The following is a 27993-nucleotide window of genomic DNA, read 5'->3' on the forward strand; positions in this document are numbered from 1 at the left end:
CTGAAAGCAGCTGTGGACTTGGAGGCGAGACAGAGCTGAAACATCCAGAAAGCTTCTGAAGCCACAGCTAAAAGCTTCTGCGTGCTGTCAGCCAAGTGGTTCCTGCTGCTGTGCTGCGTTACCAGCTCTGCTCGGGGTGCTGATAAAACCTTCCTCCTGCTGTGCAAAAACCTCGCCGTGTTGGTGCCCCTCTCTGCCCTCGTAGCTGAGATGCCCCAGAGCTGCGAGAAGAGCTGATGAAGATCCCCTGGCTGCCGTGGGAGCCTTGTGCAGGAGGGCAAAACCGATTATTTTGGGGAGCGAGCCTGAAACCACCCCGCTTTTTCTGACTTTTGGAGGGCAAAGAAGCAGCACAGCCCCCGGGGACACAGAGCTGAGGCTCTGCAGGACCAGGGGCTGGGCAGAACGCCCTCCCAAGCAGGACAGGGGGTAGCCAGGGACCATCCTGCACCCCCCCAGACCCCTCAAACCGCTCCCGGAGCCCTCCAGAGGCCGCGCAGCGCCCTGCGCGCTTTTTGCGCGCTACCTGCGCGCTCCCTGCGCCGCCACCTGCGCGCCTTCTGCGCCCCGCCCCTCCGCCCGCACCCTGAGGCAGCCCGGCCTCCCATTGGTCTCCCGCCGCGCCCGTCAACCGCCTCTCGGCCACTCGGCGCGCGCGAAGCCTCAACCCCTCGGCGCTGATTGGCTGCAGGACCCGGCGAGGCCCCGCCTCCTCCCAAGCCCTGCCGGGGGTGGGCGGGGGGAGGAGGCCTGGCGGCCGGGAGCCGAGCGCGGAGCGGAGCCGAGCCCCGGTGAGTGCGGGCCGGGACCGGCCCCCCCCCCCAACCCCCAAACCCCCGCTACCGGCTCCCGACCGGGCTTTATCCGCCCGGCTCCGCGGCCTCGAAGCCATGGCAGGCCCGGGGGGCGTCGGTTGGGTTGCGCCGCTTCCCCGCCTCACGGGGACGGGGTGGGGGGGGGGCGGTTGCGGCCGTCCTGTGGCGTGAGGGGGACCCGGGGGGGCTGAGGGGGCCTGGGGGTGGCTGAGGGGATGTGGGGGGGCTGCGGGGGCGGCCCCGTTACCCCTTTACCCTGCTACCCCCTCCCTTCCCGGCCCTGTTACCCCCCTCACCCGTTTCTCCTTGCCCCATTTTCACCCCCCCCAGCCCCGTTATCCCCCCCCCGGTGTCCTTCGTTGCCCCCCCCCTCCCCCGGTTCCTGAGGCGAGCTCCTGGCGGGCTCCGCTTCTCCTCCGAAGCCCTTGGGTGGACGCCAGGCTCAGGAGGGCACCCTCACGCCTCCGCCTGCGCCCTTGGATGTCAAAAATGAGCAGTTTGGGGTTTTTTTGACCCTCTGGAGCCCACAGCGCCAGGTGTTTGTGCTGTGGGGTGGGTGTCAGGGGGCGCAGAGGGTGATAAATGCGGGCCTCGGTGCCTTCTCGCTTTGATTTCACCCCATCGTAAGCCACAAGTTGCAGAGCGGGGTCGTTTTTCCCTCTCCGGGGGGGATTTTCCTTCATATTTCAGGATGGGAGTTGTGGCAGTGTTGCAGCGTAACCTGCTGCCCCACCAGCCTGGCACCTGCTTCCCCAGTCCCTTTATTGACCTAAAACCTGCGTTAATGTGAAGATTAGAGGAGGTGAAGCTTTGTTTGGGTTTGCCTGGCCGTCCCCTTCCCGCTGGCTGTGAATTTAGAGAGGGTTTGGAGCCTGCCCCCGCTTGGCTCTTTTTGGTTGGATTCTTACACTTCGCTCACGCTAACTGCAGGGTTTTTTTCTGGATGCTGTGTGCTTTTTGCGACGTGTTTTCCTGCGTGGTTTGGTGGATTTAGCATGTTGGAAAACACGCTGGTTTTTAAGCGCCTCTGGTTTGGGAGGAGGGCGTGCATTAAGGAACAGGAGAGGCGCCTGTGGGTGTTAGAAAACAGCTGCGGGAAGGGAGAGCAAGTAATAAGGGTACCAGCGGGTCGGTGGAGTCACACCAACAACCTGTGGGGGAGCCTGCTTAAAAATAATCCTAGGGCTGGGCATCCAGAACGCCAGGGCTGGGTCCTGGCTAACTCTGAGCATCTTCACCTCCATCCCACCAGGGCTGTGAATGTTGAACACGAATTAAAATCATCATTTAGGAGCTCTGAAGGCTGGGCTGGAAGGGAGCTGCCGTGGAGGGGGACGGGACAGGACTGTCCTTGGTGTTGGATTTCAGCAGGAACTCTTTGGCCCCGGTGATTGCTTCAGGCAGGAGGATTTCAGCTCCTGATAGCGCCGTGGGATGAGTCAGGAGCTGCAGTAATCTCTTTTTGCTTGACCTGCAGCTGTAGCTCGTGTGTTGGCTCAGGCAGGCCCAACCGAGAACGCGCGTTTTTGGGTATGTTTACCCAAACGAAGCTTTGTTTGGAAAGGTCACCGAAAATGCAAGGCGGGCACCGCTGTGGCCTTGGGTGCGTGGTTACCTGATGAAGCAGATGGGCTTGGTACAGGTCAGGCAGGTTTGCTGTCAGAAAAAAAAGCTCAGGAACCCGAAAGGACTTTTTTGAGTGACTTTGCTGTTCGTTGGATGAAGATGCATTTAGGTTTACACCTTCTTTACGTGAAACTGATGCCAGTGCTTCCCACTGCAGTGTTTCCCATTTTCCAAATGCTGTATAAATCTTTCTGGTGAGCCTCTTATGAGGGGAGATCACTTGTTGGCTTTTCAGTTTGCCTTTCCTTAACCACTTACACTGGGTCACAAGAAAAATCGAGTGCTGGAGGCCTGCTCTGCTCTCCAGTTACGCTTTAAATCTGCTCCTCCTTGCTGTTGAGCAGTTAATGATGGTGTGTCCGTGTCGTGGGAGGGTTAGTGCCGCTGGGCTAACAACCTCGATCGAAGCAGAGGGATGCTGAGCTCTGCCCCAACTGCTTGTGTGCAAGAGGTGACTGCAACAGCGGGGTGGGACTCGTGGCCTGGCCTGACTCCAACAGTCGGTGTGGAAAGCGTTGAGGTTGGCAAATGTCACCTGCTTGGGACGCCTGCGGCTTCTTAATGATGGAAGATGTTGGCTCGTTCTGTTTTCCACGTGCGTTTTAAACCGTGATGATTTTAGAGCTGAGACTGTAATTATCAGTTACTGTTTTGAAATGGCTCCTGGCGAAGATTGCTCGTGTTATTGCTTGTGTTTCAGATAATCTCAGTTTGAGGTCAGAAATTTCGACTCTGCTGGGATCTGGCACTTCGGGACCTGGTGTGCCTGTTTTATTTGTTTGTTCGCTGCCTTCTGTTTCTAAAGGGAGGCGATCCCTGCCTGACAAAAGGAGTGGATTCAGCAGAAGGCCTCAGCCATTCAGTCCCCTGCAGACAAAGCGGTTGTCTGCCTTGCAGATAAGAGCTGGGCTTCGTTTTTTTGGCTGTGGAAAGCGTTGTCGAGGTGTTCCCAGCAACAGTTGTCTCTCTCAAACCGAAGACTGTTTTGTCTTGCCAAGATTTCCTCTGTTCGTGGCTCATGCATTCGTTCCAAGCTTAGTTCAAGACGTGAATCTCCCAGACTCCTGTGAATAGCTGAGCTGTCCTCGCTAGCAGAGGTTTAGATATTGCTTCTCAGCGCTCAGCGACTGCCTGAAGTCAGGTAATCTAAAACCATGCAAAGAATTTGTGTCTTCATCCTGATTTACTGGCAGCTTTGAGTCCTCCCTGGCTGAGGGAGGGAGGAGGAGCGTTCGTTTTGTACTTTGGAGCTGAGGAAGCATGTGAAAAATTAAACACTTCCAGATACTATCCTTTGGTGAGTCTTTTAATTAGATTGTCAATGATTCTTTAAAGTCATGCTGACAGTTTCTGTACAGGCCTTTAAAGGAAAAATGCAACGCACTACTCAGAGCTAATGTTTTGGGATCAGATTTATATGCAACTGCAAGATGAATGTGACTGAAGAGAGCTGAGTCTGCAGGGCATATCTGGTTTTGATTTTTAATGGCTTAATCAAACTGGAAGGCAAAGATGGACCTCAGGGGGCCGTCTAGTTATAGTTGATCCCCCTCTTCTGAGTGTTTCAGCCCTTTTTTCTGTGATTTTCTGAGATGCTTTTGCTCCAAGGGTGAATTTAAGGCTGCAGTAATCTCCGCTCTTACCACGTCTCTTTCTCTGTCAGGCTCAATTGCTCAGTTTAACAATTGAAGGCAACCTAATTGAGTGACTTCCCTGGGTACTGTTTAACTTCAGCCTGCCTGGGAAAAACGTGTGAAGATTTCTGCGGGAACTCTCTCGGTTTTCTTTTTTTTCCCCCGATTTAATTATATGCTTTTATCAAGTGGTGTTAACAACGCAATAAAAGAGGAAAACTAAGGAACTGGATAGCTCTGGAGTAACGCGAGAAGCTGATGTGTTTGAGCGGAGTCATCCCAGCGACTTTACCTGCGTGGAGTCGATCAGTGCGCGGCCCCAGAGGTGAGCTTTGGCAGGGGGCTTGGACCCGGTGGTCTCTTGAGGTCCCTTCTAAGCCCTACAACTCGGTGATTCAGCTGTGGCATCGGGCTCGTGCAGTTCACAGCAGTCCGTGTATTCCTCCTCGAGGACATCGTCTGGGGAACCACGTGGAAGAGAGGTTTAAATGTTTGTGTATCAGAGGCAAAGCAGAAATCCTGCCGTTATTACGAGGTCTTTAGAAAGCATAAGCAAGTGAAAACCTAAAGGAACCGTCTTAGTTATACTATAGGCAATGAAGTCCTTCAATTTGAATTTATCTGGGTTGAATTGATTTGGTTTAATACAGCATTTGTCTCTTGTTTTTGTGTCGTTCTAAGTCCACGTGTTTCATGGGCCTGTCTCTGGGATGCTCGATGCACTCTGTGCTGGTAAACTGTGAAAAGCTCTGGGCTGGAAGCCACGTGGATGTGATGGTTGCAGAGATCCCTTTTTACTCTTCACGTTTTAATGGCAGGAAGGTGCTGCCAGGGCTACCGTAATCCTCCTGCATCACAAGCTGCTCACAACTCCCAGGCAGTGAATAAAAAATGCTGCGAGCTCCTGGGTGCTGCCTGCTTTCTGTCCTCAGGAGCAGATAACAGTCTGCGTTTTTGGTGGTGATGAGAGAGAAGTGGGTAGCAGGGCTGAGTTCTTCTGCCCGTCTCATGAATAGAGTGCATTTCGTGTGGCACAGAGTCACAGCAGCACTTGGCTGCTGAAGTGGTGTGGTTTTACCTTTACCTGTCTGTCCGGGCACTCCCATGTCCAGTGCTTTAAACTCCTCCTGTAATTGCTGCTGGGGTCGTCTGAGCAAAAAGCAAATATTTCACAGAAAATAGCAGCCGTTAGCATTCAGATAGATTGCAAAGCAAACAGTCATCACCAGCAGCTATCTGCTGTTCTTGCTGGATAGATGACATTCTTTTGGAAATCTTAGTGCTTTGTGACAGGTCTAAATTCCACCGGGGAGTAGCAGACAAACATGTTTTTTTGGTAATGACACGTTGCCAGCCAGCCTCTGGGCTGGGTGCCCAGACTTCTGCTGTTTTCTGCCCGCGTACTACTGTGAAAACCGTAATGACTGGGGCTGCTCTCGCGGTTAAGACATTTTGCTATAAACAGGTAGTTGCAGGTCTGCCAAAGGTGCTGGCAGAACGGGAGCACCGTGGAGAGGATGAGGAACGCGACGTCCCCTCGGCCAGCTGTGAGTTTGGTGCAAAGCTCAGCCCTGCACCCTCCTCTGCCTGCTCTTCCTGCAGGTTTTTGAGGCTGAGCTGCTACAGGAACGCATGTGTCTACCTGGCCAAATATATAAAGGAGGGATTTGGGGCTGGTCGTGTCATAGTGACCTGAAGTCCAACTTCTAAATAAGCTTTAATTGTGAAATAGGCAAAGGCACGACGAGCTGCAAGCCTCCTCTTTAGCAATGTGATTTTAATTTTGAACGCCCCAACTGGAGAACTTGGGCTCAATCCTCAGTTGTGATGCTGGTCTCCGAAGTGCGTTGGTTCTTCTGATGAGAAACTAATTATCTTAAGGCTGTGTAATTTCAAATATGATGCTGTTGTAGCTATTTCATTTGAACATGATTGGATTCACAAGTGGCTTGGAGAGCTGGAGCTGTTTTTCTCTGAATCCCCCCCCTGCTCTGGGCAATGAACTGGCACCTGCCTGTAAGACATTCTTCCTAGTAGGTTGCTTTTATCATCTGAATAACTTGATTCTGTCTCGCCTGTCCTTTTAATCAAAATCACCACCAAGAAAAGTAGAATGTCTAACTTGTCAGCGAGTCAATTTGACAGCTTGATTGAACTTGTTCAGGTATTCATTAAGTGCCGCTAGAGAGAGCTGGGAGAATGGGAAGGGAAGGCTAACAATGCTCCGGTTTTTAATGTGCAGAGCATATTCTGTGCGTCTTGTGGTATGCAGAGAATGGAACTTGCTTTAGCACACAGCTGCTCCTGCAATTGCCAGGGTCCGGGCAGCGTCTCTAGAAAGAGTCCCAGGCTCAAAGGACAATCAGGAAAGAGACCACGGCAGCGAAGTTCCTCGTCTTGTGAAGGTGCCGCTGCCAGAAGGGAGGGCTTGAGCTTCCCTCTTTTGCAACTTGGCAAATGAGCTTTAATCTCTGCCTTGCAAATTAGCATGGCTGAGTTACAGGCAATGTTTTCTTGTTTTCTGGTGGAGTTGAAACTGGATGCCAGAGGAAGTGCTTTGTGCTTTCAATAAACTCTCGTGAGCTTTGTTGTAAAAACACGGTGGATGTTACTCATGAAGCCCCTTTAACTCTTGAACCTGCATTCGCCAGCAGTTTTCCTTTCTGATTATGCATTCTTTAGGGGAATGCTTTGCTCTACAGCTTGTTCGAGGAGTCTGGCTACAGATATGTGACACAGACTCGTGTAACTACAATATAAATAACACAGAAGTGTGGTATAAAAAGCCAGTCTGATCTGCAGCTATTTTTTCTTGTTTCCCTTGGCTTTGGGAGTGTAAGGAATGGCTGCGTCTATACAAAATACAGAGATTTTAAAAATGTCCAGCTGCTCCGGATTGGGTTTCTGTGAATTACTTAATGAAGGAACCTGATATATATATATAAGTGTGTGTGTATATATATATATATGCAAGATAATGTCTGGTTTCTGATGGCTGGGCCCTTCAGATTCACAGTGAAACTTAAAAGCAAGGCTTTATTCTCTGTCTCTGGTGTGCATCATTAGTCATAACAGCCAGGATTTGGTTAATAACAAAGTCAGAATCCAGCCCAACTCCAAAATAAAATCTTGCGTTGCTTTGCAGCAGGCAAATGGGAATACAACTAATAAATACTGCTTTTGCATTTAAGGCTCTGCAAGTTTAGGGCTTATATTCCTGTAGAGCACGTGGGCAGTTTTAATGTGTAAAGCTGAGCATATAGACAGGTGTTGGTAAATCAGGGCATCAGGCACTAAAAATAAAGAACAGAGCAGCTCTGAAGAGTATCAAAGAGAATATTGTCAAGTAAATGGAGATCATCTTTACGGACGTGCATGTTCTAAAATAGGTCCAGGCCTCATAATAGCAGCTTAGTATTTGAGATTTCCTTTTAGTCATCTTTCTCAATCATCTTTCAAAATCACATTTTAAAACAAAGTTGTAGATTGCATTCCTAAGCTCTTTAGTGTGAGTTCTATTTTGGTGGGTTTATTTTTGGTAGAGATAAATCTGATATTGTGACCTACATTGCTTTTTTTGAAATAGCTGGGGATAATATCTCTGCCTGTGATTTCTCTCAGGCTTTTGCTGAAAGATATCACTTTACAATAAATTTCCCGGGTACAAGAGATGAGAAGGAAAGGAAATAAGCAGAGACAGTAATTAGGAATAATCAACAGACTGTGTTCTTCAAAATAATTGAATGAAGTGCTTTTCTCTGCAGTGCTACAAATCATCCTCAGTCCTGATCCTTACAGGAATTTTGGTTCACAGTCTGATGTGACCGAGTGTCCACGATAGAACTTGTCAGGTGCAAATGGTGATGCCGTTTAGGTCGTGCTTCCGACTATCAGATGTTATCTTTCATTAAAACCTTGAGTTATTACTCTCCGAGCAGCATCCTGAGAGCTCCTCTTTTTGAAAACACCCTCAGGAGTTGTAAACACGTTGATAAGTGTCTTCCCGGAGCTCTAGCAAGTGATGTCTGCTATTAAAGACACCCAGGCGTGTTTGTCCTCCCTTGGAGTGAGCGCGTGGGTCATGCCTAGCTTCATCATCACAAATTGGTCATGCACGAGTACAGCCGGAGCTGATCTGGCGCTGGCTTTCCGTTAATATCTCTGCTGCAACCAAGGGGGTTTGGAAGTGAAGTCTGGCACTAATTTATGAGAGCGATGTGGGGGGAAAAAAATAGGTCAGCAAGTATGAAAGGTGCTGACAAGCATATAACGTCTCAAGATTGTTAAAAAGGAAAAAAAAAAAGATCTTGAGGCAGCCTTTCCAAGCAAGCAAGCTGTTGTGCCGCGGGTTTCCTAGGCATCAGACGGGGCAGAGATGAAGCAACTTGCTGGAGGACACACGAGAAAGCTGTGCTAGAACTGGGGAGCAGTTGGGGAATTGAGATTTCCTAATATTGCATTCCTTGAAAGGAAGCTGTAGATGGGGCAGAGTGGCTGTTGAAGCGGTTTTGTCACTTAGAAAACTGATCTTTGTTGTTACGCCCCGTTTGTGCATAGATTCAAAACGGGGAGACCGGCTTTGTGCGAGCTCGAGTTTTTCAGGCTTTAGCCCTTTCCTTTCTGCATAACTCAGGATGAAAACTTGCATCAAAAAAAGCAGAAATACTAGAGAGCCAGATGCCGAAGTGCTAATGCTTTAAATCGAAGCTATCTCTGCATGTAAGCTCTGCAGCCCAGGTTAGGCTGACCTTTCCTTTCACCAGACAAACGAGAGCTTGTTTCGCAGCAAGAAACATCTGTGCAAAGCACACTGCCTCACTGGCCACGAGCACACGTGTGCTGCAGCTGGGAAGAAAAGGAGTTCTGAAGTCACCGCCGCGCTGCTTTCAGCAAGATCACCACTGTCATCAAAATAGCCCTTGTGGCACGTGTGAGGCATTGGAGCTATCTGTTCCTTAAAATAACCTCCAATTGCTTGTGGCAGGCTCTCTGGATGGACTGCTGTGACTATTTTTTCCATTTTCCAGGCCTGGGTTTTAAATTTCAGCGTGTCTTCTCCAATATCTGAATGATCTAGAGCAGTCAGAATGGGCAGAGACCAAAATCCTCCCTGTAAGCAGTGGAGAAGAGGGCGGAACAGGATCTGTTTCTTAGCTCCTAGAAACTGTGCATTTGATTTTGAAACTTGCATCTGACTTCCTTAGGGAGTGAGAAGAGTGAATGTGGTCAATGGCATGCTTCTTAGATAGCACCAAAGCACCTTCCTCCCCCCTTCCCTCTCACACATGTCCTTGCACCTCTAAGGAAGGCCCTTCTGGGAGCTTGGGACAGGGGTTTTCCTGCTGAAAATGGCCCTGTGAGTCAGTCCCTTCCTTCCTGCCCTGTTTGATTTTTTTTTTTTTTTTTTTTTTTATTACCGGGGTATTCACTGCTTGTGACACTAACACTTGCTTTGTTCTTGTTTTTAACGTAGGAGCCGTAGGTCTTCTGCCCGCTTGTAAGTGCAACTGGTATGGGTAATGGTGTGAGAGAAGGTCAAGTGGATTTCAAACGGCAGGATGTGGAGCCAGCTACATCAACTCATCTTCCTTCAGAGGTAAGAGCAGGGGCTTTGGGGATGCCTGCAGTGGGGCTGAGAGGAGGGTGGCTGCTCTAAAGGAAGCATCTCAGTGAGATTTGAGCTGGGGAGTCCTGGAAGAACTGCAGTGTATGCACAAGCCGTGCAGCGTGGACTTTCTCAGGACAGCCAAGCAGCTCCAGCCCTCTGGGAAGAGGCTGGGCATGGCTGGGAGCTGACAGGCAGGCAGGGCTGTGTTCCTTGCTCAAGGTTACGTCTTGTTATGTCTTCAGTGGCAGAGCTGGGAAGAGAGCCATAAGCATTGCTTCCCTGCTCATGCAGTTGGTAATAGGCTCCTGTTAGAAACACTGGGAGAGAAAGTTGCAGTGAACCTTGCTCTGGTTTAGATCAGGGTTTCTGCTCGTGTGGAATTGCCTCACTAGAAGTGTGAGGCCAGAACTTAGGCTGAAGTTCACACGGCGCTGCCTGTGCGTGGCTAACCTTGCATTTGGCACCCAACAGGCAGAGACTGGACAGGAAAATTGAACTGAACCATGTATTTCTGTAATAAAAATTAACTTTTTTAGCTGGGAAGCATTCTGAGGGGTAAAAAAAAAAAAAGTTAACTCCTCTATGAAGACACAAAGCACATCAAAAGTTAACATTCTTAAGCCCGGGCTTGACTTGTCTTTCAGTCCGTAACCTTCACGGTGTTAGATTTCAAGTCATTTACTTGCTTTCTGCCCATGTGTTACGAGAAGATAGCTGCTTTATAAATATGAGCTGTGGCAGGAATGTCAATAACAGAAACGCTTCCATTCCATTTATCATAGTAGGAAGCCTGTCTTGTGTTATTCCTGGGATCTAGGGGACAATGTAGAAATAAGGCTTGTGTGTTACTAGAAGGGCAAGAGAGAAATTTAACTTCTCTACATGGCTAAATCATGAGCACATGAGCAGCTAGTGACTTAGCTTTTAGAATTCAGGAGAAAACAGTGCTTGTGAGAGGTGGCAGACCTTGGAACTTGGCATTTTGGCAGGCAAGTCTGAGTGTGGTTCTTAATGAACTGACCAGGAATTTATTGTGCTTGGAATTTGCCATTTTGAAGGGAATGTTGACATTTTCAAAATCCTGGCATTGATTTTTAGCTGTCTCAAGTCTTTCATGAAGAGATTTTGTCTGAGAAGTGGAGTAGCTGAAAATGGCCAGCTGCTGGTCCTTGTCTGTTGAAGGGAAGCTAAAACAAAAGTCCTAAAGAATGTTCTTGATCCTTGGCACCTTTGTAGAGGAAAGAGACCTCTTTAGTTGAGTGTTGAGAAGATTTTTTTTTTTTTTTTTTTTGCTTTTTTGAAAAGCATTCCTACCTCCATTGGCAGGTAGGAATAGAAATGAGAACATTCTCATACAGGGCTGGAAGGGACGGGGAAGTTCTTGCAAACAACATGACAAACCAATTCAGGGCAATGCAGCAATGAGATGCATTTCTGGGGGCACAGTGCAATGAGTGTCTGATGGCGTTGCTGTACCACAGAGTTTGTTTGCTCATAGGAGTGAGATTGCAGGATAATGTGGGTGCACACACCTGAGTTTGGCTCATCCATGTCCTTAGGTGGAGGTAAATATTACAAATTCTGTTTAGGATCAGCTGTGTCACACTGAACAATGTTTTGTTGCAGGGCATCCAGGAGCAAAAGAAGGTTCTCAACTCCCTGATGTCTGGTGCATTGGCTGGTGCTGTTGCTAAAACTGCAGTAGCTCCACTGGATAGGACAAAAATCATGTTTCAAGGTAAGTCCTGCTGGCTTTTGCAAAATACTCTTACTTTATTGTTAGCAGAATCCAAACCAGCACCAAACCTGTCCAGCCAGCCTGTCTTGCAGTGCTTCGACCTGCAGAGACCTGGCAGGATGCAGGCAGAGTAGTGACATTACCACAGTGAATTGAGTCTGGAAACCCATTGTTTGAGTTCTAGTAGGATTATTGCAGATGTTAATCAGCTGTTCATCTGGACTGTGCTCCTGGATCCAGGTCTTGTGGTAGTCAGCAGGAGTTTTGCTATTTTGGTGTAATGCGGGTGCACGTACTGCTGGCTGGAGGCAGATGACTGTGGCTTGTGAGCGTTGGGTGGCTGTGTGTGCTCTGTGACATAAGGCAGAGCTTTGGAGTGCAGAATAAACAGACACTGGAAAGGCTGCATTTGAGGGGATTATTGGTATCATTTCACATTTCTGTGCTTGCTCAATTTGGAGAAATAATTTCAGGAGGGAAAAGGAGCAGTGTAAGGGGATGTGGTGAGACTGGAAGGATGCAATTGGGCTGTTTGAGTTCCTTTAGGCTGGATGCCAAGCTGTGCCTGCTCAAATGTGTGCAGTCTTCCCTAGTAAGAGTTGTGTTGTATTCCAGCTCAATGGTTTTGGTTAGAGTTGAGGTTAATTATGAAAAGTGCTGTGGGAGACAATGAAGTTGGTGTACCTAGCTTTGTGTTACAAAATGCTTTCTGGAGACCATAAACTGAGTGTGGAACTGAAAATGACATTCAGCTGATGGGAATAGGAAATTCTCATGCATTTAGTGGGGCTTGGGGTTCAACCCCTTGATGGGTTCTTTCCAGTTCCCCTGGTTCAGTGCAGGAGCCAGCAGTGATGTTGATTGTCCCAGCAGGAGAGGTGCAATCGATTGATGCAGCAGACATTTTACGAGGCCAAGAATTTTAAATCTGGTTGCCATCCCAGATTAAACGAATTGGGTAGGTTTACTCTAATCCCTGGATGAGATTTAATTTTAAATTGACTTTCATTTGACATGATTTTCGTTCTTGGCATAGCAGGGGCTGAGGTCTGGAATGGAAGGGATATAGATCAGGGCGTTACAGCTGTGGGGAGCTAAAGCCTTGGGTGGGTGCAGGCTGGGATTGCGTCTGCGACCAGCTGCTTCTGTAGCAGTGAGGACGTGCTGTGCTTTCTCACCAGAGCAGGCTCTGTAGTTCATCTAAGGTTGGAAATGTCAGGATCAGAGGTGAGATGGAAACTGCAGAACTGGGGTGAGTCAACAGCTGTCCGTGCAAATCACCATTAACATGCACAGGCCTGAGTGTTATAAAAGGACCTGTTTGGTTTGGCCCATTTAGCTTGCTGCAAAGGATATGACTAAAAATTGCCTGTTTTGACCAACCTCTTGTTATCTAATGGATTTCCTACTCTCACTGTTCTGAAGGGTTTTGTTACAGACCCTCTTCACAGAAAAGGAAGAGGGAAAGCATCTTTGGGTCATGCGAGCTAGGAAGGTCCTTGGTCGAGAGACTGAGGAGTTTTCCTGTGGAAGCTGGGGAAAAGATTCTTTTCCATTGCAGAGTCAGCTGCAAGTGGTCATTGAGGTGTTTTTAGTTCTATAAAAAAAAAAAAAAGTTTGAATTGCATAAAGGAGCAGTGTGGTGAAAATGTATTTGCATGTGATTGTTTGATACACTTGAGAGGTTACAAGTCTCAAAGGAGTTTGAAAGAAACTGCAATAGACACTTAATTGGAACCACGTTTCATTAGCGTTGCTGTTCGGGTTTTAGCCTGGGTTTTCTTCCTGCAGTCGGAATGTTACAAAACAGAGCTGCCGTATGCCAAACAAATCTTGCTTCCAAATGCCTTGTGTATTACATAGTTAAAGAGATGCTGTCAATTTGAATGGATGCAAGAAAAGAAGCTGAGCATTCATCTGAGTTCTGTTAGGATGAAACCATTGTTGCGTGGAGCCTCGCTGAACAGACCCGCTCTTGGCTGGATTCTGGCATTAGTCTGGAACCTGAGCGTGGAAATGCTCTACTGAAATCAGTTGTGGGTGTTCCTTTTTTTTATTGCAATTGTTATTCACTAATTTTAATGCTTTAAGAAGTGACAAACTGAGCATTTTCATAAAAGTAGGTGGGAAAATGAACTCATCTGCTGAAGAGTGTTTGGGAAATCTTTTTTCTTTGTTACAAAGAATCTTTTTTTTTCTTTCATTCATTCTTTTGCTTTTATTTTTATTCCTTAAATATCTGTATTGTTTCTTTTAATCAATCTAAACGTATTGCAAGACCTAATACTCGCTTTTTCTTTTTAGTGTCTTCAAAAAGATTTTCTGCCAAGGTGAGGTGATGTCTGTGTCCTGTTGTCCTAAAGTGTTTGATTAATGGTAGCAATAGACCTAAAAGCACCTTTTGTTTGTATATAACATCCTTGTTTGAGTTTTATTAGTGGCACTCATAGTGAAAGAGCACAGAGGGCTGGAAACAGTATATAATACTTAATTATGATACTGTTAGGACAGCACTCTTCCTTGTTAATGTTTTTGCCCAGTGCCAAGCACTGAGGGGCCTCAGTCCTCACTCATGCTCCACGTTCTACCTTTGACAGTAAATGTGGCTTCCCTCCAAGCTGTATTCTGCTAGGAATTCTCCTCTAGTGATTGCTTTTTCCCTCTCAGCCACTGCTGGAATTGTTTCAGAATATATAGGAAACTTGAACCTGGGAGCTGATTGCAGTCGTGGCTTGCTGGATGTTTTGTTGCATGTGCGTTGCAGATGTTCCACGTGTGCTGTGCTAATATGTGTAATCCAAATTTTTCTGCCTTATGCTAAGAGGATTAATTTGGGTGGAAAAGTGCTTTGTGCATCATCAGTCCAGCTCTTTGCCTTGCCCTCAGAGAGAAAATGAAGATGTTGTGAATGTAAAACTGTCTTCCTAGCTCCACTTTTTTTTTCTTTAATGTAGCTGATCCGTCTCCCTAGAGCAGAGGTTTTAGCTGTCTCTTTCTGGAGTCGGGGTTGTGAGTGTAAACAGCTGATACCAGCCTACTGAGGTTATGGGGGGAAGGAGGATTTGGAAAGGTTAAGCTATAGGGTCACCTTTTCCCCCCTTCTATTGTTTGGATTCCTCTTATCATGATCTCCTGCTCTGACCTTTGATCCGTTGCCTGCAGGAAGCCTACAGGCTGATTTATCGCACCTACCTCAACGAAGGCTTCTGGAGTCTCTGGCGGGGGAACTCAGCCACCATGGTCCGTGTGATCCCTTATGCTGCCATTCAGTTCTGCGCGCACGAAGAGTACAAGCAGCTCCTGGGGAGTTACTACGGCTTCCAGGGAAAGTAAGACGCAGCATGGCTTTGATCCTTGCAGAGGAAGATGGAGCAGTTTGTGGGACCGTAGGTCGTAGGGAAGGAGCACGTTTCTCTGCTGTTTGCAGGCTTGCTGAGTTGAAAGCTGTTGGTACAGAGTTGTGCCAGCTTCTCTCGTGATAGGCTTGCAGAACAGGGCCCGTGAGGGGGCTGAGCAAAAGGCTTCTAGTCTTGCACAGGGGAGACACTGGTGAGAAGACCCTGTTTTCTAGAGGCATGAGCAAGAAGTGGCCTAGACATTAAGTTAGTGCTTCCCTGTGCTGTGAGTGGGCAGGCAAAACAAAGAGAAGCAGGAGAAGCAACGAGATCCAGCCTCGTGCTGTTACGTGAGCCCTTTTTCTATGTGCATGTGGCCTGAGCCTCTTGCTCTTGGGCATGTAGTGTCTGAGACACTCCCAAGTCAGGCTTTCTGTCCTCTAAAGCTTCAGTCTTGAACAGCTGTGGCAAACCACAGCAGCTTCACCCCATCCTACCCCAGCTCTCTCCAGTCCACAGGCAGGGAAGGGATTCAGTAGCTGACAGAGTAGAGCCGTGCTGAAAAGCCACGTAGCGTTACCAGCTCCAGGTGATCTCTTTGGTCTCTTCTCTCACCTTACTTTAGAGCGCTGACACCCTTTCCTCGATTCATTGCTGGCTCTCTGGCAGGCACAACGGCTGCCATGTTAACCTACCCCTTGGATATGGTCCGTGCTCGAATGGCTGTCACGCCGAAGGAGATGTAAGTGCCTAATGAAAGCAAGTATTAGCACCATGAACAAACACAGAACTTTCTTTTAAGGTCAGATGACTTTTTTCCCCCCCATTTTCTGGGTCACTTCTTGCTCGGAGCCTTTGGTGTAAGAAACCTGTTACCCTGTGGGTCTGAGCACTGATGAAATGACCACAGCCCTGCATAGTTCTGGGACTGGAAGGAGATGGAGACTCAAAAACCTCGCTAGAAAAAACAATTTGTTGGCCTGCTAGGAGGCCAGCTGGCACAATGCCTCTGGAAGAGTTCTAATAGACAGGATAGCACGTTGTGATAGGGCTACAGGAGAGCTTGTGACTGGGCTTCTCCATTTGCAGACAGGCTTCTAAAATCCTTTCTGAGCTGTCTGATGAGCTCAGAGCTGAATTAATTAATTGTTGATCCTTCAGAAAGTCCTGTTGGAAATACGACCCGTATGTGCAGGCACTAACTAGCGCAGATTTGGTTTTCCTGTGTCCACGTGCTAGGTACAGCAATATTGTTCATGTCTTCATCCGAATATCCCGAGAGGAAGGATTGAAGACATTGTATAGAGGATTTACACCAACCATCCTTGGAGTGATTCCATATGCCGGGCTTAGCTTCTTCACCTATGAGACGCTGAAGAAACTACATGCAGGTAAAAGCAACTTTTTCTTTGCTTTCAGATGAAATGCTGTAGGCTTTTGGCCAATTTGAGGTGTTTGAATTCAGTGGTGTAAGTCGTTTTCCTGGCCTTGAAGCCAATTGCTAAATTCTGTGCTTGCGGAGGATGCCTTGTGCCTCCCTCTTGCCAATTCCAGACTTTTGAAGAAAGCAAGCTGCAAAAAAAAGTAGTATTTCCATCTCACACCTCCTTGTTCCTCTGCAAGTCCTGACTGCAGAATGGATTTGGTTATATCCCAAATCAGCTAACCCCCAAACTGGGAACGAAATCTCAGGAGCTCTGTTGCTCAGTCCTCTCTCTGGCTCCCAGCCCACTCGACCTTAGTCATGTGCTTATTTACAAGCAGCTTTCCACCCTCTGCTACTTTTTCTTTCCCAGATCACAGCGGGAAATCGCAGCCATCCCCTCCGGAGCGCCTTCTGTTTGGTGCCTGTGCAGGCTTGATCGGCCAGTCGGCTTCCTACCCCCTGGATGTGGTTCGCCGACGGATGCAGACGGCGGGGGTTATGGGACACACGTACAGTTCCATCCTTCTCACCATGCAGGAGATTATACGAGAAGAGGGACTAATCCGGGGCTTGTACAAAGGACTCAGCATGAATTGGGTCAAAGGTCCAATTGCAGTGGGAATAAGCTTCACGACCTTTGACCTGACGCAGATCCTTCTCCGTAAATTACAGCACAGCACTAATGTTGAAAGGTAGTAGCTTAATCCCCACAGCCCTGGCTGGAGAAAAGTACAACACGTGTAGAAAGAGCAATGCTAGTGTTCCCTCACTTTGTACGTGCTCTCCTGCAGCTGAGAACTTTATCTTTCTTGTTTGTTTGTTCACTTTGTGGTGGTGATGGGCTTTTTTCCCCCCCCTTTTTTTTTTTTCTGTTTAACGAGCCTCTGTGTTTGGAAACCTCAACCTGAAACTAACCCTTTCCTGAAAGAAATTCTTCTTACTGTTCTGCGGACCTGTGTCCTCTAGAGTAGCTGCCTCATCCTTTTTGTCTTACTCTTTGATACCAGGAGTGGAGCCTCTCAAACAAACATGTGCTGCTGCTGGCTCCTCACCTGGTCTCTGTGGGCAGGTGAAGTGGTGGATGATGAAAGAGAGGACTCGGTGCTGTTGGAGTGAACTCCTGGATTTGGGAAGTGACTGCTACTCCTGGTAGGCAGCTCTTACTGCACATGTGTGAGCTGGAGGCAGTCTGCCAAGTGCAATATTCCAGTTAATCTGTAGGGAATTCCAGATTCCTCTGACCTGTAAGCACTGGTCTCTGTAAAACAGGCCGCAGCAGGATTTAACAGGTCCGGGTCACTTCTTTTGTTCTGGAAGTTGAATGTGAGCTGTGGCTGGAAATGCTGCCCTTTTTTTAATGTTCTTTTCATTTCTGGGTTGAGTTGCATAAAATATCCCTTGCTTGCAGTGTCCCTCTGAGATTACCAAAGACTGTAGACAGCAGGGGAGGAAAGCTCTGAGCAGTTTTGTAAATCAAATTCTTATGTTTGTTGTCAGTGTCGTTGACTAGGGGCTGTGCCTGGATTCACAAACTGGATTGAAGCGAACTGCAGTAGTGCTTTCGGGCCATCTGAACCCTTCCATTGTTGTCGTGGTCTTAAAGGCAGCATTTTCTGAGGGATTTGGCAGGCTGTGCCCTAGACAAGAAAAAGAACTGTTACGTTCTTAAATTCCAAGCAGTTATATCTTTCAGTATTATTGTCGCCGCTTTATGCGTTTTGCAAGAACAAACATCTCAAAGATGCACGTGTGGTGCAGGTTTAGCTACCCTGACAGGCTGTTTCTGTCTGGTGGAGGCAGCCTAGTAGTCACCTCGAGCTGCTGGCCCTGCTTGTGAACAACATTCTTGTCATTTGCCTGTGTGTAGGTTGCATCACCTCTGTTTGTTAGTCCATACCTGAGCCCACTTGGTTTTGTTCCTGGAGTTCTTCTGGACCAACTGTGTCCTCAAGAGAATGGGCTTCCCAATCAGTATTGACCCCTCCAAAATGAAATAGAGTGCCAATCGTTTCCAGTTGCAATCGGAAAATGAATGGTAAAGTACCTTTCATTGTTTCTATTTCAAGTCAGGCTTCAGAGAAACGGAGATTTGAGGGTGGTTTTGTTTTATGTTCCATTCCTGTATTAAATTTGGAGTGCAAGAGAGGTCACAACGAGCTTTAGACTTCTCTGCGAATCCGATTCCACGAGCCAAGATTAAAAATCCCTTTCCAGCTGATATAGTTCATGTAGAGGGGAGATAACATACAAAAGAAAAATAAGGCATAATTTAAAAGCTGTTCTTCTCTGGTGTATATATTTTAGCCATTGTAGTTCGAGCCTTGTGTCACGGCTTTATTAATGGGAATGGAGGTAATTGCACAATTGGTAGAAATAGCTTTCGCCTTTCTTTTGTCTTTGCACTTGTTCTTTGGAGCATAACTTGCTTCTAATGCCAAATATTTCCCTAGGAATCGAGCACCTGTGCTTCCATTTTGTGGTCACAGTGGAGAGTCAGCATTCTGAAGTATTAGCACGCGTGTTGATCCCAAAACACGGGGTCGATCGTACTTTAATGGTTGTGGATGGGCGGGGTATTAACCTCAGTAATTTCTGCCTCTAAGCCCACAGATGATGATGATTTCCCTTGTGAAACTTGACTGCAGTCACTGATTTACCTTGTAATTAATGTTAGGTGTTGTCCTAAGAGGCTTCAGAGATGGTAGCCATGAAATCTGTGTATTTTTTTTGCCCCCGTTGTCAGTGGAAGATTACCAGCTGTTCTCTTCGTTTGGGTGAAAGGTTCAGTCCTTTGCAAGAGCTCTGATTTCTTTTCTCCAATGGAGAAGCCAATTACTTCTGCTCTTGTCTTTCTCTTGTTTGGCCCAGGGAGGAAACACTAAGGCAGTTGCATCCTACCACAAAAGTGAGGTACAGACCAACGAGGAGAGTCGGTGGTTGACTGTGTGTATGGGTGTCTGACTGTGAGTGCAATCCATGCCAAGTTCTCTCTCAGCTTGGAGGCTGCTGGTTCAAGGCACGGCCCTTTCTGCACAGCTGGTGGCCACTGTATGAACAGGAAAGGGAGCAGAATTGTGGCGTCCAAGCTTGAGCAGGCTGCTTTGCTCCCAGTACGGCTCCCAGTCTGAGGTGAGCGCAGCAGACCTTGTCTTAGGAGGTGTTTAGCATCGCTGAACCCCTGGGGCAACAGAGGTGGCTTAATTCCTCCTGGCTCCTAAGAAAGGATTTACACTGGATGACTAGCCTCTTGTTTGGGACCGAACAGGAGGATGGATTTGCACGGGGTACCTTCTGCCACATCAGGAGTGCAGCTGATGTGTTAAATAAACAGGAAAACTGTGGAGGAGACGGCTCCTGGCTGGGCAGCCCTGGCATCGCCCCCCCTTGCACCATGAGAGCGGTGCGAGCAGCTCGTCTGGGGCCTCAGGACCCCGAGCTGAGAATCGAGACCTGAAGTACAGCCAGGCTTGGAAGTACTGAGCTGAGAGGAGCTGTTCTTTAATTAGCAGCTGCACCTGCTTTTAATTCAACGAACTTTTAGCCAAACGTGGTTTTCCAAGTTTTACAGGCTGAGCACTCATTCAGAGGCAGATCTGAATTCAGTCTGTAATGGTTTTGGTGCTTTTGTTTCTTGGGCAAAAGAGTAACTGTGTTACTGCTTTGGGCTGTTTTAAATAGCTTTTTTTTTTTTTTTTTTTTAATCTGATTTGAATGTAGAAGAGGAGAAACGGAGCGTTCTCTTCCTGTCTCTTAATCCTTGCATGAATTGTGACGTGTTCCAGATCTCTGTGCTGCCTGGAATGAGTGCCTGAGGAGTTTCGGGCATGGTGATTTGGAATGGGAAGGTGCCTGTGGTGTGCTGGCAAGGAAGGTCTGTTGCCTTTAGGTCTGAGAAAGAAGACAAGTCTAGCAGGAATATCCTCTAGTCCTTCTTTTCTTTAGGACTACTTTACTACCACAAATTCTGATTTATTTTTTTTTTTCCTTTTGCTCTTCTCAGATTCCTTGCTTTTTATTTTCAACTCACGTATCTTGATGTTCTCTAATGCATTACTGCCAAACATTCATTCGTGCTTATTTCTTCTCGTCCGTTCTCCCTTTCTTCCTGATTCTGCACCTTTAGTCCTGCACTAGCACTTCGAGAAAATCAGGTCCAATGAAATGCATCCAAAATGACAAAACTGCAGTTTTGACAGCGATCCCTGAAACAGCCCAACGAGGCTTCCTGTTCACTGGCAAGGATGCCTGCGTTTGGGGGCAAGAAGTTAAAGGCACTAGGGAATGGGGCAGGAGGTTTTCTTGAAAGGTTCTTGAATTAATTGCCCGGTCTAGCGCCTTTCCTTCTGCACATGCTTGAAATGCTGCTTGTCATGTCCTCTGTCGGTACCTCCACACGATGCTCACTGTGCTCTGTGACGGTGGCTGCTTGCTGGGTCAGCAACTCGGGGAGAGCTTGTACTTCTGGAGGCTCAGAGGGTCGGGTGAGGGAGGTTCGTATGCCAGAGGTGGGACCTGAGCTGGCTTCTTACAGCTCCCTTTGCCCTGCGTTCCCCACCAGTTTCCCGGGAGGACAGGCTTGGGCGCTGGTGGGACTGTGGTGGAAGGACTGGGAGAGGAATCCCGGCCTCCTGAGGCACGAAGTCATGGCCAGCCCTGAGATGGGTGGCGTGGTGTAGCACTGGTACTCGATGAGAGCTCTTCCAGAGCAGCTCCCTGCCTTCTCTGGAAGAGTAGTGGTACTTCTGTTTTTGTAGCCTTCCACCGAGAAGGACTTGAGCACTGTCATCTTCACTCTGTGGTGGCACGAACACAAAAGCAGGTGAGGCACGAAAGGAAACTTTGGGCAGAAGCACTGTGGTGACCCTGAGCGTGTCTGGTGCCAGTTCCAGGTGGGCAGGAGGGGAGGCAACGCCGTGCAATCCTTCCCGTGCCATTTGTGCAGTGTCTGACCGCGTCCTCGAGCTCTGCAGAGAGCCAGGGCACGTCACAGACCCTCCCTGACCGGACTGGACCAGAGAAAAGGAGGTGGCCGTCCTACAAAACAGCCTTTTTATTGTAGGGGCCGCTTCCTCCTGCTCCCTCTGCCTCCCCCTTACACGCCGTGTGACGCAGGGTTTCCCAGCACTGCTCACTGCCTGTGTGGTCTATGCATATATTAGCACAAACACTGTTTAAATGCCTTTTGTCGGGACGTGTCCTCCCCGTCGGTGTGTGTGTATGCGTGTGCGCGCGTCAATTTGGACTGCTTTTCTTGGATCTGGAGTTCTATTTTATTGCAGTGAAGACACTTTGTTATATAATGTTTATATATTTTAAGATTTGTGCCAAGAGAGGATGTATATTTAATAAAAAATCTAATTGACTTTGCAGGCTCTTTTTCAGGGTGTCTCCTCCTGTTGGACTTTGCTCATCGGAGAGAGGGGCCCGGCACACACGGGTGGGTTATCGAGGGATTAACCACGGGGGTGTCAGGGCTGGGGGTTCTTCTTGTGGGACTGACCATTTGCCTGGCCTCCTGTGCGTCTGGCTCCTTTGGAAGTGCACGCTTTGGTGTTTGGGGTCACACACGTGTGGAAGCAGGGGGGCGAGCAGCTCTGGGGCTGTTTTTAAAGCCTTTGCTGTCCCCGTCCCCAGCGCCGCGGTGTGGGACAGGGACGGGTGTGCAGTGGCAGCAGGTGGCACTGTCGGCTTAGGCATGGCCCGGCGGCTGCCCTGAAGTTGGGGTCCCCTGGCTGCCGCTCAGCCCTGCTCAGATCTTGGGGTTTTCAGTGCTTTCAGCTGCATTTCAGGTCTGGCGTGCTCTCATTGCAAGGGAAAGGTCCCACAGTGGGGACAGATCCTGCCCTCCCTGCAAGGCAGGGCCAAGCTGATGTCCTGGCTGCATCCCCGGGGAAGCAGAGACCTGGAGGCCCTGAGACTTGCACCGAACCTTGCAGGGAGCCTGTGAGAGCTGGAGATCAGCCCTCGGGTGCTGCGCTGTCCCCCTCCACCTGGCCCAGCTGCTCCTCGCTCCTGCTGCCTGAGGTTAGCATCTCCACCAGGTTGGTTTGGGCCCCGCAGCGAGCTGTGCTCGCAATTTTTCCTGCTGCCCCAAGCAGGAGCAGCTCTGCAGGACGCAGGCAGGAACGAGGGGATCCCGTTTTGCATGAAAGCAGGGTGGGAAGGCAGGGATCACTGCTTTCTTTCCTCCCTGCTCTGGGGCATCAAAGAAAACCTCCAGGAACATTGGCCATCGAAGCCTTCTCCCCAAGCCTTGGGTTTTCTGGCCGAGTGCTGCTCGGTGGCAGGTGGAGGTAGGTGTGAACACATGGGAGAGGAGGCGATGCGAGGCCAAATGTGGGTGCCAGCCTGAATCCTGGTGGCAGCAGAGCCCTGGCAGCACGAAATCTCTTGGTCCCAGCTGCCCCCTGCTCCGCTGAGAGCCCTTTGGGGAGCAGGGCTCCCACACCGTTACCACAACGTTAAATAAAGCGGAGATCCAACGAGTAAAATAATGCCGGGGAGAGAAAGACGGGGGGCTCCTTCATTTTATTTGATGTGGCCCAATTTCAGTGCCTGTGGATCTGTCTCCTGCTCTTGGCTAGTCTATCAGTCATTGTCCCCGCCTGAGAGGGTCACGTCTGGGCAGATCTCTGGGGAGGAACTGTCTGCATGTCTGACTGCAGCACAACCCCAGGCCCTAGCAACCCTCCTCCTGCTGCCACCGCTTCCCCGAGCTCAGCCCCCGGCTGCTTCCTGCACATGCTTAGGGAAAATTAGATAAATGAGCCATCAAGGCAGTCGGACTGGCCTTTAATGGGACAGTGCAGGCTGGAACAAGTCTCTTTGCCTCCTGGCCCTGGGGGAAATCTCCATCCTTGCACCTTTCCACCCATTTCTTGGTGACAACGCTGCTGGGGCAGAATTTCTCCTCGCCTTGTGGCTTGTCAAGGGTGCTGCTCTGGGCTCATCTCCCCAGATTTTTGCAAAAGGGGAGGTTTTCCCCTTTTTTTTTTTTTTGCAGAAGGGCTGGCTGCAGTTTGGGTCTGGGAGAAGCAGCTGGAGGAGGGCTGCCTGGATTAGCCCTGTTAACACCGGGCAAAGGGCGGCCTTCTCATCTTGGCCCTTAGCAAGAGGGAATTAAGACCATTACAAGGCTATCAAATAGGATCAGAGCCCCTTTCCTTTTCTCTGAGCAGCCCAGACCTGCTAATCCTTTTTCATGCAGCTGGACCAGCACCCACCGTGCGGTGGGGAAGAGCTGGGCTGCCTCGCTGCCCCGGGAGCCTCCAGGAGCTGCACGAGGGGCTGCGTCCCCTCAAATGCTGCTGGGACCGGCGCATTATTAGCCTGGTTTTGATCCCAATGCAGATGGGGAGGAGTGGCTGGGAACAGAGTCCGGCTGCCATGGGGTGAGCACAAGGTCTCGAGTGTTTGTTCAAGTGTTCCTCCTTGTCCTCTCGCTGCGAATACACCCCCAAGAGGGGCTTCGGGGCAGCAAAGTGCAAGCAAAGCAGCTTTCAGAGTACCAACCACTCTGGGTTACTTATTTATTTCTACAGCAGCCCCCAGCTGAGGCTGCCGGGTCTGCGGATTTCACACAAAGCAGAGGGATGAGCCCGACAGCTCTGACGTGGCTGGCCAGAGCAGAGACCCTACAAAAATACACTCGCCCTCAGCCAGGAGAGGCAAACTACGCAGAGCAAAACCCCAAAGTCTGCGCTGGGAAGGGAGGACGTTGCCCCAAGGTCTCTGCCATGCAAGGCCAATCCTGCTAGCAGCTGAGCCTCTTCCCAGCAGCGATGGCTCGGAGCTGGCAGCAGCAAACCCCACTGGGGGGGACCTCCCTCCCCGTGCAGGCAGCATCCCACACGGGGACAGAGACAGGCACGGCGGTGAAGGGCAGCAGGAAGGGGAGAAGGCGATGCCCACGCTGGCACCGCTGCACAAAACCCCTCGTGCCAAGAGCTGGCTGCAGAAGTGTCCCAGGTGCACGTCCTCATGGGCACGTGTAAGCAGGGAAACCAGCCGAGGCAGCAGCAAGGTGGCAAAAGGCAAACGCCCCGCGGGCACGGGACGCGTGCGGGGCCAGCAGCCGGGCACTGAGTGTGCCCCCAGGCAGGTCCCAGCTCCCCCAGTCAGGACGCTGCCAGGTACTGGTGGAAGTAGAGGCCGAAGAGGCTGGTGACGACCTGGCAGACGGCCACCCACCAGGTGACGAAGGCGAGGAGTCCGCGGAAGAAGAGAGGGGTGAAGATGCCGCCCAAGATGCCCGTGATCTGCTCCACTGCGGCACGCACGTCCTCACCGTCCTCGCTGCCGGGACGCGGCGGCGCTGCGCTCACTGCCGGAGGGACGAGAGAAGGCTCCGGGTACAGCCCCCACGAGTGGTGCCCTGTGTGACAGAGGGGACAGGAGCCTGAGGATCGTCGGCACAACCTCCAGCAGCACCTTTGGGGGGCTGCCTCGGGTGCCGGCGGCTCCTTACCCAGCGTTTTGAGGAGCAGGGCGCAGTGCAGGGTGAGGATGACGGGCCCCAGGTACTGCAGGCTGACCACCGAGACGTAGCAGTAAATCCGTGTGATCTGCGCACAGAGGGGAGGCAGAGATCAGCGGGGGGGCTCCCAGCCGTGCCCCCCAACCCCTGGGCTCCCCCTCAAAGCGCCAGGACCTTGCGCTGGATCTCCACGGCGGCGATGCGCCCCGCTTCCCTCCTCATCTGCTCCACCCAGCGCTCGGCCAGGCCCAGGTAGGCCTGGAGGTGGTGGCGGGTGACGGCCAGGCGCAGCAGGCACAGGCCGACGATGGTCCAGAGGCGCGCGGTGTTGTAGGCAGAGTCCGACATGCTGCAAGGAGAGGAGGGGGCTGCAGGAAAAGGGTCCTGCGGTCCAGAATCCCACCCACGTAAGTCAAGGAGGAGGGGAGCTGGAGCGCCCCGTGCCTCAGTTTCCCCTCAGAGGGAGCTCCCTGGGGCACGGGGTGACGCCGTGTCCCGCTTACAGCTGCACCGTCTGCTTGCCCATGGGCGCGTGGAGCAGGAAATCCCTGGAGATGGGCTTGATCCACATCACCACCACGATGACGGGCGCCAGGAAACTCGTGTGGAGCAGGACCCTGCGGCAGAACCAGCAGAGACCCCATTAGAGACGTCCTTACCCGACCCCTCACCACAAAGCCAGGGGGTCCGGGCCCCCCCCAAACCTCCTTCCCTCCCCACACCCTGTCCCCTCCCGGCCCCAGATTTCACCCAACTGGGTCAGGGGCTTGTCGGCCGCCATCCGCAGAGCGTCGAGGTGGGTCTGGGCCAGGCGCAGCCCCGGGAAGGTCAGGCAGGCGCCCAGGAAGGAGCAGAGGGCCACCAGCCCCAGCTTGAAGGCCAGCTTGGCGAGGGGCACCCTGCGCAAAGAACAAGGGGACAGGAGGGGGACAGAGGTTGGCCCCATCCCCACGGAGCCCTAGGGGCCCTCTGGCCTTTCCTCTCCTGTGGGTCGCAGAGGGGGGAAGTCCCATTTCCCAAACCTCATTTCCCAAACCCCATTTCCCATCCTGATGCCAACTCACGTCCACTCCCAGCCCCGCTGCTTCAGGACGCTCTCCAGGTTGCTGCTGACTCCGGCCAGCCCTACGGGGAGCGAGCGGCCGTGAGTGGGGTGCTCGGGGCCACCTATCCCACCCCATCCCGTCCCCTCGTACCCACCCGGCTCGAGGCCGAACTCCAGGTAGTCCTCGCGGATCACCAGGGCCACCATGGCGAGGAGGAGGAAGAAGAAGGCGAAGGTGAGGCAGACGGAGCGCTCGCCCCCCTCCTCCGAGCGGAAATAATGGCGCATCACCATGAAGAAAACCTTACTGCGGGCGTGGGGGGGTCGTCAAGGAAAGCAGGGGCTATGGGACCCCCCCCCCCCAAGAGCCAGTGGGACCCCCTCCAGAGCCAGTGGAGCCCCTAATAATCATAATCAGCCCCTGCTCATTAGCATCTACGCCATTAGGCCACCACCACCTCGGCACAGAACGCTGTGGTTTACAAGTCCATGAATTTGGACCTAAATTTCCAAGCCCCCAAATCCTTCCGCTTCAACCACCTTCAAAATGAGAACAAGACCGAGGAGCTTGGGGTCTTCTCCCCCCGCCCAGGAGCAGCACGGACCCGGGGGGGTGGCGGGGGTCTCACCCCAGCGCTGGGCAGCCCCGGCAGAAGGATACACGGAGAAGACGACCGTCAGCAGGCACCACAGCACCCCGATGTTGGTCTCCTTTTTGGGGTCCGCCAGGCAGAAGTAGCCCTCGGTGAAGACGTACACGGCGGTGGAGTAGACGGCGAAGTCCACGAACCATTGGTACTCCAGGAAATAGCGCAGCACTGGGGGGGGGGGGACAGGGGGACATAGGGGGACACGTCACCACGCCGCGGGGGTCCCACCGTGGGCACCCAGCCATGGCCAAGGGTCCTGGATGGAGGGCAGTGGGGTGGGTGCGTGGGATGGGGGCTCTGTGGGTGCTCCTGGAGCTGCCACCCCCGGGGGGGGTTACCGAGAGCATCCACGGCCGTGATGGGGCTGGTGTCCAGGTGGAGGTCGATGTCGCGGGGCACGGAGAGGGGTTTGTCATCCAGCACCCCGTTCACCCTCCTGTAGGGGAAACGTGGGCTTAGGGCGGGCAGGCATCCCACTAGGTCTGGGATTGCTTCCCTTAAAACCAACCCAAAATATTGATCCCGGGAAGTGCCCCCCCCACCTGTCCCGCTTGGCCTTGGGGCGCTGCTTGCCCGCCAGGGCGCGGAGCTCCTCTTCCGACGGGTGCTTGTAGCGGTGCAGGCTGGAGAAAACGGGGCCGTAAGCTGGGTGTCCCCAAAACCTGGGGGCCTGGGGAGGGCCGGGTGTCCCCGAAACCCCGCAGGGCTGGGGGTGTCGGGGTTTGGGGGGGGGTGTCGGGGGCCATACCTGCCGTTGCAGAGCAGCCAGCGGGCGAAGGAGCAGTGCGGGGCCAGCTTCTGCATGACGCTGGCTGCCAGCAGGCTCACCACCACCTGCACCCCCATCACCGCCTGCGCCGGGGGGGGCGTTTAGGGACTGACCCTAACACCCCCCTTACCCCCCCCCCATCCCTGGGCTGGGGGAGCCCCCCCTCCAGCTCCCTGCCTTGGGACATGCAGCCCTGGGCATTAATCGCCCCCCCCAGGGACAGCCTGGGGATGCACCCCTGGGCTTTGACACCCCCCCCAGGACAAGCTGGGCATTAACCCCCCAGTTTTAACCCCCCCGGGACAGCCTGGGCACACATCCCTGGGCTTTAACCCCCTCGGGACATTAACCCCCCCCCAGGACACCCTGAGCATGCAACCCCTGGGTCTGCCCCCCCCGGGACACCCCAATGATGCCCCTCTGTGCATGCACCCCCGAGCACTGACCCCCCCGGACAGCATGCATATGCCCCCCCCCGAGCACCGACCCCCCAGGAACACCCCAGGGGTGCCCCCCCCCGAGCATGCACCCCCCAGGAACACCCCATATAAGCCCCTCCCGAGCATGCACCCCCCCCGGGACAGCCCAGGCATGCCCCCCCCAAGCACTGACCCCCCCAAAACACCCCATATAAGCCCCCCCCAGCATGCACCCCCCCGGTAGAGCACTGTCATGCCCCCCCCGTGCATGCACCCCCCGAGCATGCACCCCCCGGGGCAGCCCAGGGGTACCCCCCCACCCAGGCCGTGCACCCCCGTCCCCCCCCCGCCCGCTCTCACCATGCCGGGGTCAGCGCAAAGGCGGCCGCAGGAAGCGCCCCCCCACCCCACAGCCTCTCCCCGCTGACCAATCCGCTGCTGCGCTGCTCGTG

General features: G+C 51.6%; 2 protein-coding genes across 5 annotated transcripts; one reads left to right on the forward strand and one right to left on the reverse strand.

Annotated features, from left to right (window-relative positions):
- The first annotated feature begins 642 nt into the window (after nt 1-642).
- On the forward strand, nt 643-21549 carry SLC25A42 (solute carrier family 25 member 42). 4 transcript variants are annotated; one of them, XM_068661324.1, is made up of 8 exons: nt 643-791; nt 9549-9671; nt 11310-11421; nt 13726-13751; nt 14584-14750; nt 15382-15498; nt 15996-16147; nt 16553-21549. In XM_068661324.1, exons 2-8 carry the CDS (start codon nt 9588-9590, stop codon nt 16876-16878), a joined length of 984 nt encoding a protein of 327 aa, XP_068517425.1. In that variant the 5' UTR covers nt 643-791; nt 9549-9587; the 3' UTR covers nt 16879-21549. The 4 variants fall into 4 exon arrangements, with proteins under 4 accessions (XP_068517425.1, XP_068517428.1, XP_068517426.1 ...); XM_068661325.1 differs by lacking the exon at nt 643-791 and adding an exon at nt 1360-4400; XM_068661326.1 differs by lacking the exon at nt 643-791 and adding an exon at nt 9043-9431.
- Nucleotides 21550-23697: 2148 nt separating this feature from the next.
- On the reverse strand, nt 23698-27993 carry TMEM161A (transmembrane protein 161A). Its single transcript, XM_068661323.1, has 12 exons — nt 27902-27993; nt 27102-27205; nt 26896-26976; nt 26692-26789; nt 26365-26521; nt 25859-26010; nt 25723-25783; nt 25414-25557; nt 25162-25275; nt 24833-25007; nt 24650-24746; nt 23698-24556 (listed from the first exon to the last, which is right to left on the reverse strand). The coding sequence occupies exons 1-12, from the start codon at nt 27902-27904 to the stop codon at nt 24300-24302; spliced, it is 1443 nt and encodes a 480-aa protein (XP_068517424.1). The 5' UTR covers nt 27905-27993; the 3' UTR covers nt 23698-24299.

This window comes from Anas acuta, chromosome 26 (genome assembly GCF_963932015.1).
Source record: "Anas acuta chromosome 26, bAnaAcu1.1, whole genome shotgun sequence".
Taxonomy (NCBI): domain Eukaryota; kingdom Metazoa; phylum Chordata; class Aves; order Anseriformes; family Anatidae; genus Anas; species Anas acuta.

Bases quoted from the DNA above. Each gene is read 5' to 3' on its own strand.
- SLC25A42 (XM_068661324.1), top strand. From the start codon at position 9,588: ATGGGTAATGGTGTGAGAGAAGGTCAAGTGGATTTCAAACGGCAGGAT. The intron at 14,751-15,381 runs GTAAGACGCAGC...ACCTTACTTTAG, and splicing joins TACTACGGCTTCCAGGGAAA to AGCGCTGACACCCTTTCCTC. The intron at 15,499-15,995 runs GTAAGTGCCTAA...TCCACGTGCTAG, and splicing joins GCTGTCACGCCGAAGGAGAT to GTACAGCAATATTGTTCATG.
- TMEM161A (XM_068661323.1), bottom strand. The intron at 26,977-27,101 runs GTATGGCCCCCG...CGTTTTCTCCAG, and splicing joins TGGCTGCTCTGCAACGGCAG to CCTGCACCGCTACAAGCACC. The intron at 24,747-24,832 runs GTCCTGGCGCTT...CTCTGTGCGCAG, and splicing joins CCGTGGAGATCCAGCGCAAG to ATCACACGGATTTACTGCTA.